General features: G+C 43.4%; 1 protein-coding gene across 3 annotated transcripts; it reads left to right on the plus strand.

Annotated features, from left to right (window-relative positions):
• Positions 1-3,526: 3,526 nt before the first annotated feature.
• Positions 3,527-8,063, plus strand: LOC144213776 (homeobox protein OTX2-like). Of its 3 annotated transcripts, XM_077742385.1 has the most exons (4): positions 3,527-3,606; positions 6,144-6,251; positions 6,333-6,484; positions 6,880-8,063. In XM_077742385.1, the coding sequence occupies exons 2-4, from the start codon at positions 6,155-6,157 to the stop codon at positions 7,537-7,539; spliced, it is 909 nt and encodes a 302-aa protein (XP_077598511.1). In that variant the 5' UTR covers positions 3,527-3,606; positions 6,144-6,154; the 3' UTR covers positions 7,540-8,063. The 3 variants fall into 3 exon arrangements, with proteins under 3 accessions (XP_077598511.1, XP_077598500.1, XP_077598522.1); XM_077742374.1 differs by having other exon boundaries at positions 6,144-6,484; XM_077742396.1 differs by lacking the exon at positions 3,527-3,606 and having other exon boundaries at positions 6,046-6,251.
• Positions 8,064-8,363: the final 300 nt, after the last annotated feature.

Genomic DNA, 8,363 nt, shown 5'->3' on the forward strand with positions numbered 1-8,363 from the left:
TAGGAAAGCCGGCAGGTCTGCGTCAAATGCCAAGCAGCACATTTGCAGCCTTCAACCTGAAATCGGGAGAAACGGGAAGAGCGGCCAAGTCCATTATCTCACAATGACGGGGCTAATTAGCGGCCGGGCAAGCCGCAAATCACGCGGCGGCAGACCGCCTCGTCTGGTGTCCTCTGCTCACCCGACGTCTTAATTGCTCTTTTATTCTGCCCGCGTGTTTCGCCACTGAGCCCACGCTCCTCGGCCGTTTTGCCACATGAAAGCGAGATGCTAATTGCTCGCTACCAAAATATTGGTGGCTGTGATTAGCAAGCGTTTTGGCGGAAGGGAGCAAAAAAAAAAAAAAACAACAACAACACAAACAAGCGGTTGACTATTGGTTTGTCTTTGTCCACCTTTTGGGGATTCAAAGTGTCGCTGGGGCCCATTGTGCTCGGCAATTTGTCAGACAGCAATTTGTTGAGAGATAATCAGCAAAATGAGCTCAGGCAGCGAATTGTTCTCATTAGTATTGGCAACCACAAAGCGACGTAGAGTTGGAAATGCAAACGTGAAAGCTTCTACGAGGGCCCCAATTGAGAAAGAAAAGCAGTCCTAACGATTACAGAGTATTATAAATAGTACCTGGTCTCACCAGGGTTTACTCCCAGAAACTATCGACCGTGTCGAGGATAGTTGTATGCACAAGTCTGAAACAAGCGGAGCCTCGGAATTGACTCCTGAAGAACGCCAGAGTAAATAAATATATAATAACCCAAAGCTCGAGGACTGACCCACTGCGGTTTAAAGTACCGCTTACGCCTTATCCGGAAGTACGCGGGCTCACTTGCCCTCCAAATATTTGAGAATAATATCCCGGGTGACCTCTGAGTTCTAGCCGGCCGGCGTCTAGCAGAAACCTGGCGCGCCCCCGAAAATGCTCTTTCACGCACTTAATTGCTTTGTGCCATACCTCAAAAGAGACGACGAAGGAAGAGAAGCTACTTTTCCCGACGGTTGGAGCCGTGGAGAAGTGTTCCAGCAGCGCAGCAATTGGTAGAAGAGACGAGGGGGTTGGTGGGTGGGGTGGGGGGGCTCTCAGGCTAGGCCGGCTCTTCAAAGGCTGCCTTTTTGCATTGTTGGTCAGTTGGGGATTAAGGTCCTTGGTTTGGTGGCCCAATAGGCCCCTCTAATTAAAAAGGATAAAAAGAAGTCAGACACACACACATACACACACAAACAGAAGCAAAGAGAGAGAGAGAGAGAGAAGAGAGCAAATTTACTCAGAAAAGAAAGAAAAGTGTTTTGAGTGTAACAACAGTGGCCATCAATTGAAAATGGATTAACTTTACACTCCAGTTCAGTGGTTCTCAAACTGAGGTGGAGGCAACCCCAGGGGTTGGTGCGCCGTTACTTGTGTGCAAAATATTAGAGGCTAGGTAGGACTCAAATAAATGTATGGGTCAATAAAACAAAGAGAAGAAACTAATTACTCCAAAGTAGTAGTAGTAGTAGTAGCTTTGGGGAAGTTAAAACACACTCTGATCTGATTGTGACGGCATATACATCCATATTAGTTTCTTTTGAGTCATGAACCAATTCAACTTCAGGGTATTGTAACTTTAGCTGGAAAAAATATGATCCCATGAAAATGCACCGCTTGCCGTCATCAGAATGTGAATGGCCGAGCGCTTGTGTGTGCCGCGGCCCAGATGCCGGCTGTCGGTAGGTGGGCTGTTTACCGTGCGGATGACTGCTTGTGTTTTTGTTTGGCCCGCCTGGCCTCCTCCATGAGCACAGTGGGAGTTCTGGGAGTAGCGGCGGGGGCTGCTCCTCACTGCCTGGTGCCCAGGTATGGTGCCTCCTGGTTGGGCCTGGACAAGAGAGTGGGGGGTTAACGAGGTACCGGCAGGAACAAGAAATTCTATGACAATCACTGTTTCCAATAGGGGAGAAAAGTTGTGCAATCTGCAAAAATTGCCACAAAATTCAATGTTAAAACATAATCATTGTGTCGCTTGTGAGATAATGTTGGAAATGGTTTAAAATCTTATTTGAATTCAGCCAGGAATTTATTGCATAGCAAGCGCTTATGTATTTTGGCCTTCAGCTTCTTGAAATTGTCCTAAAACGCACCCAAGTTTTATTGAGAAATCTTGAAGACGTGTTAGCGTCGTGACTGAAAAGTCATTTCAGCAGCAGTTTGTCCCATTTTAACAGCTCGCAACAATTAGCATCCATCATCGAGCTCTCAGCGTGAGATTATCCCTCACAGTTTGCTAGCATCCTTTAAACTGACAACGTCATTAGCGGAGCTTTGGACTGACGTTTATACAATGAGATCTCTGGGAATGGTAAAAGAATGCTGCGCTTTTGGCTGATATGACAAAATGGTGATCCCCCTATTTAGAATTGAAACGAGAGGGGGAAACTCTCAAATTTGGCTGAAGGTGCCGGATGTCTAATTTATTTTTTCTGTTTTCTGTTCAAAAACAGTGAAGGAAATAGTCAAAGAATTCAAATCAAATAAATTTGACAGTTGCCTAACTTGATTTCAACATTGTAATATTCACGGATTGCTATTGATGAAAACGTGTGCTGAGGACAAGACGCTTGTCTTAGAGTCGTTCCAATAAGGCAAAACAAGTCAATACTCAAAACGACGCACACTTTGCTTCTTTTGCAGCATTATCAATAACGCCTTGGCCCTGATGCTTATCAATAAATCTATCTATCGTTGACTGTGCAGCTGGCATCATGTTCCCTTCAATGTCTAACAGATGGGGTCATTGATTTAACCTTGAGACGAACAACATAGCCACTTCATTAGGTACACCGGCCCAATTGACTCCATTGGCCTGAGGAAAGGAGGCGGAGCAGTTTATCGCCTCACGCGTTAACAAGATCATTCACCTTTTCCTTTGACGAGCGCGGCCGACCGTTTAGCTGAGAAAACGCTTCCCTCCCCTTGGGGCCGGCAGCTATCTCCCCTCTCCATGAATTATAAATCATACAGCTGAGGATGAAAGCGCTCTACAGGGAGCTGACAAGATGGCTGACGGAGCAGGAGGAGAAAAGCGCTCTATTAAGGACATGATTTGAAATAAATCACATCTGCCGAGATAGTTTTGTGTAAACACGAGCAGTCTTAGATCAATAGTTTTGGCGCTTGTGTTACCGAGTGGAGGGCTGTCCAAACTTTTTTTGTCCTGAAAAATTCAAACATGCCAAGGCCAACTTGAAATATCTTTTGTTAAAATGTATATATATATATTTAAGATAACTGTCAATAGCAATGAATATGTTTAAGGCTACGATCAACAGAATAATGCAGAGGTATAAGAATATGTACTGTATATAAGATAAACATAACTAAAATACAGTTAGCAAGTATTGTTGTAGTATAGCCAGCAAATTTTATTGTAAACAAATCACCGAGCTTGCAGCGCCTCCTCATGCTACTCTTTTTTTCTATCTCTTTTCTATTGGCTCCCCAAAATCTCTCTCTCACTCTCTTTTTTTTTTAATGTGCATAAATAGTGAGCATCGCCAAGTGTGATCCTCTTAGTGGGCAGAAAACTGGAATCAAGCAGAGGGGAGGAGGCCCTTGAACGCATCACTTTGGAGGTAAGTGCAGGATGAGTTGATTTTGCTCTTGGGTTTTTTTTTTGCCCTTTTTTTTTCTTCTCCCTAACGGTGGATGAGCAGGGGAAGAAGATGAGCAAGAGGAAGGCGGGAGCCCACACTGGGAGTTAATTGAGGAGGCGTGGGTTTTTTTTTTGTCTGTTTTTTTCCCTCAGGAAACTTTTTAGTGTTGACGCGCCTGTTGGCAAAAAAGGCATTCAAGCGCTTAATGGAGCCCAAGTTGAGATAAAAACAATTGAGGACGTTGCCCAAACTAGTAGGAGGAGGGAATTAGGACTGAGATTAAATCAGTTATCTTGTAGGTCTTAAATAGGGCCATTTTCAAAATAGCAGTTATTTGGCTTCTCAAAACACAAAGTTATAGTTTTTGCAAATTTAGAAAATAAGAAGGATTCAAAAAACCACAGGCATTTTGTAATTAACAATCTGGACTTTTTAAATAAATGTCCAATTAAATCACAATATTATTTCCAAAATTACCATCGCTTCATCAGAATGAATTATTTTAAACAAAAGACCCTAAGCAATATTAACAATCATATTATTATTAGTCAAATGGGTGGATGTTTTTGTTGTTATGGTGCATATTGAGTGTTTTTTAGGGGGGCTTTAGAGTGTGTGTGTGTGTGTGTGTGTTTGTGCGCTGTCTGGCAGTCAGCTGGTGTGATCAACACAATGCTACTCTTTGTCTAGTGCTAACGCAAAAATAAGAGCGATGGACAATGTACCATAAATTGAATCTAAAAATTCTACACACCACCGTTATCATATATTAAAAGTTTTTTTGTAAAAGGAATCGACCTGAAAATGCACAAGTCATTGGTTAACAATGTTAAGCAGTTTTACTCCGCCTCTTATCAATTTGGTATCTTCTATTTACAATATGAGTTTTTGCAACTATAAAAATTGTCATTTAAAAAGCCTTTTTACACTCACATTAAATGTACATTGAACCCCCAGAAACCCCCACCTCTGCACGGCGTCCCCCTAATCAGGCCAACACGTGCCACTCGGATTAACTCGTCAAAAAATCATCACTTCTCGAAGCAAGCCAATAATAATTAAGACGGGTATTTATGATTATTGTTGAATGGATGCGGAGCAACTGGTGGTTCAAGGCGAGGTGGGGGCGCAAGGGGTGCAGTCTGGTTGGGGGGTACACGCCAAAAGTGACAGATTGCAAAGTCCGTTATTGGCTCTATTAAAAAAAAAAAAAGATTAAAAAAGGATGGCGGGGGGAAAAAAAATGTGCGCACTTTATATTCTGAGGGGAAAATTTACTTCAAAACACTGTTTTGCTTAGTTTTTATTTTTATAAATATATACATAAATATGAGCATTGGAGCCAAATGTATATTGTTTTTAAATTATTTTCAAATGTAAAATGTGATTATTTCAGAATGCAATCTATTTGTTCATATGTGGGTTTTAACAATATGAAACATTTTAATTCACACTTAAATATTTTTGTTGCCCCCCAAAAAAATACATTAAATGTTTAGTTATATAACTACATTAGCTGCAAAAGCAATAATTACGGCTTTCTGATATATACTATATATCTGATTTATAAAACGACAAATATAAAAAAATTCATATTAGTGAATTTGAAAGAGAAAACTGAAACGAAAACATATTAATTTAAATCAAGCAAAAATGACTGCTTTTCTAATATGAAGCAAAACGTTGTGTTTTGATGCCAAAAGGAGGAAAAAAAGCAAAGCGCCAATCTCCTCGTTTGTTTAGATTAAGATTAAGTGCTGCCTTCTAATCAACACTTTGAGATAGTCTCACCTTCCAAATCTAATTACCGGGAGCAATTCATTAGGAGATGAGAACGAGGTGGTCTTCCAGGGTGGGGGGTGACGGGGGGTGTGGGGGTCCTATTTGCCTTCAAACAGTGTTGATATGATGTCCGAATTAGCCCATCTTCTTCATTACTGCCCCCCAAAGTTGTCCTTCGTATTGTAATTTGGGTCACATTGACATGGACGGCACTTTTAATGCAAACAAATACAAAAATCTTGAGGTAAAGGTGGGGGGTGGGGGGCGCGAAGGAGGAATGGCGGGGGTCTTCATTGTATCTGAATGGCGCAGCTCAGTTTGCAGCTTTTGTCTGCAACTTCTTATTGTTATCAGCGTTACTTATCGGTCAACAGTGGGCTTTGTCCCTGCAAATGGCCCCCCAATCAGCTGTGGCCTAACCTGTGGGTGTATATGTTAATGTATGATGGGGTGGAGTGGGGGGGGCTTAACCCAGAGGGGGAGGGGTGCATTTTTTTTTTTTAACGACAATGTTTTGTTTTTAAGAGAGGAGTGTGTTTTGGGGGTGGGGACAGACAGACATGCAGCTGGGGAGGGGACAGGAGGGCGAGGGGGGGGGGGGGGGGGGGCGGGTGGGGGCAAAGGAGTTTAAGAGCCTCTGCGCACGTAGGGGACCCTCACTTCTTTGGCAAACTCGTATCATCATTGGAACTATAGAGGGATTGAACCTATTTGGTCGCGTTTGTTTGGGTTAGCAATCGCCATCATGATGTCCTACCTGAAGCAGCCGCCCTACACGGTCAACGGACTCAGTTTGTCTGCCCCCGGGGTGGACCTGCTGCACCCGTCTGTGGGATATCAAGGTAAAGACAAAACTGATTATTTACAAGGCCAAAATCGATGGCAGGGTCTGGCTTTCAATGGTTACTCACATGCGCATGCAGGCGCGCCCAGGAAGCAGAGGAGGGAGAGGACCACCTTCACCCGGGCCCAGTTGGACGTGCTGGAGAATCTCTTCACTAAGACTCGATACCCGGACATCTTTATGAGGGAGGAGGTTGCCCTCAAGATCAACTTGCCGGAATCTAGAGTGCAGGTGAGGCTGGAAAAAAGAAGGGGAAAAAAGTTTTTATTGAAGTACAGAATGTTCAAAACAGATTAAATGTCAGGCAGGCCTTTCAGTTAAAACAATATGGGCATTGAAATAAAAGTCATTGGGAGTCATAATGGGTGTATTTATGATTTTATTCACATTTTCATGAAAATCAAAAGACTTTCGTTAGCTGTTAAAATTCTTATACCCACATTTAAAAATGTAATCTCTGCAGATTTATTTTAATTCAATTGGAGTATTAAATTCAGAAGTCCACTTTGTCTTTTATTGCTGGTTTGCATAGCCTTTCAATAGTATTTATTATTCCTTTGCATCTTGCCCAAAACAAAAAAATATATATAAATATTAAATGTAGTAATAATTTCTTTTAATTTCAGGTTTGGTTCAAAAATCGAAGAGCTAAGCATCGCCAACAAGCCCAGCAGAACCAAAACGGAGCACCCAGTAAACCTTCTGTCGCCAGGCCGGTGAAAAAGAAAGCCTCCCCAATCAGGGAGGCCAGCTCAGACAGCGGAGCGAGTGGCCAATTCACACCGCCCTCCAACACCTCTCTTCCGGCCGTGAGCAGCAGCGCCGGGGCGGGGGCGGCCGCGGCGGCGCCGGTGTCCATCTGGAGTCCGGCTTCCATCTCGCCGCTCTCCGACCCAATGTCGGCGTCCTCGGCTTCCTCCTGCATGCAACGCTCCTACCCGGTGACGTACAGCCAGGCGGCGTCGGGATACAACCAGGGCTACACGGGCTCGTCTTCCTACTTCCCCGGCATGGACTGCAGCTCGTACCTGTCGCCCATGCACCACCACCATCACCACCAGCTGAGCTCCGCCATGAGCCCCATGGGCAACGGAGGCAGCGGGGGCGTGTCCAGCCACCTCAGCCCGGCCTCGTCGCTCTCCTCGCCGGCGTACGGCTACGGAGGCTCGGCGGATTGCCTGGACTATAAGGAGCAGACGGCTTCGAGCGCATGGAAGCTCAACTTCAACGCGGATTGTTTGGATTACAAAGAACAGCAGGCGGCGTGGAAGTTTCAGGTTTTGTGATGCGACGAGCCAGAGGCGGCCGGGGAGGGGGGGACTCTTCTTCTACCTCGGGCGGACAAAGCAGGACAGCGGCCTCTCTCTCTCTCTCTCCTCTCCCCCAGACTCTCTTTCTCTCTCTATAACTCTCTAATTATTATTTTTTTTGATATGAGAATTCACATCCAACTTTGATCAAGGACATGGAAAATAAAAAGCAAGCAGATTCAAGAGTTTAACTCTTTTTACGGGCTGGAAACTTGAAACTCCTTCCTCAAAGCTGGCGTGAGACCTCTGACATGGATGCACTAATTAATTTATAAGAAACGTGTTAAAAAAAAAAAGACAATCAAATCCCACCCGTTATTTTTGTCTTCCCACTTTTCTGTTTTCTATGTTATACTAGATTTTCTTCTTTTGCTATTTTTGGAAGGAGCTGTGATTTCCTCCACTGTTGAATGATAAATTATTATAGGAAAAGGGGAATATGCAGCTGTACAAAAAACATCAGATCACATAGGAAATAAAGAATAAACATGAGCCAAGTTGCATGTGTAATATAGCTACTGTTTTTGCTTTTTTTGTCACATTTACCTTCTGTTTCATAATTTTTGGAAAGTTAGTAGACTTGTCACCAGGTTTAAAAAAATGCAATTATGGTATAAAAACTTCAATACACAAAACCTGTATAATTTTCTTCAAAAACCCCTCAAGTACAAGCTTAAGGGTAAATAAAGAGCTTTGGCAAGAATTAAGTAATACGCTAAGGAATTTCTACCCCCAAAAAAGCAGTCTTTAAATTGTACAAGAGGAGGTAAACACATTGATAGACACACTGACGGCTACTT

This window comes from Stigmatopora nigra, chromosome 2 (genome assembly GCF_051989575.1).
Source record: "Stigmatopora nigra isolate UIUO_SnigA chromosome 2, RoL_Snig_1.1, whole genome shotgun sequence".
Lineage (NCBI taxonomy): Eukaryota > Metazoa > Chordata > Actinopteri > Syngnathiformes > Syngnathidae > Stigmatopora > Stigmatopora nigra.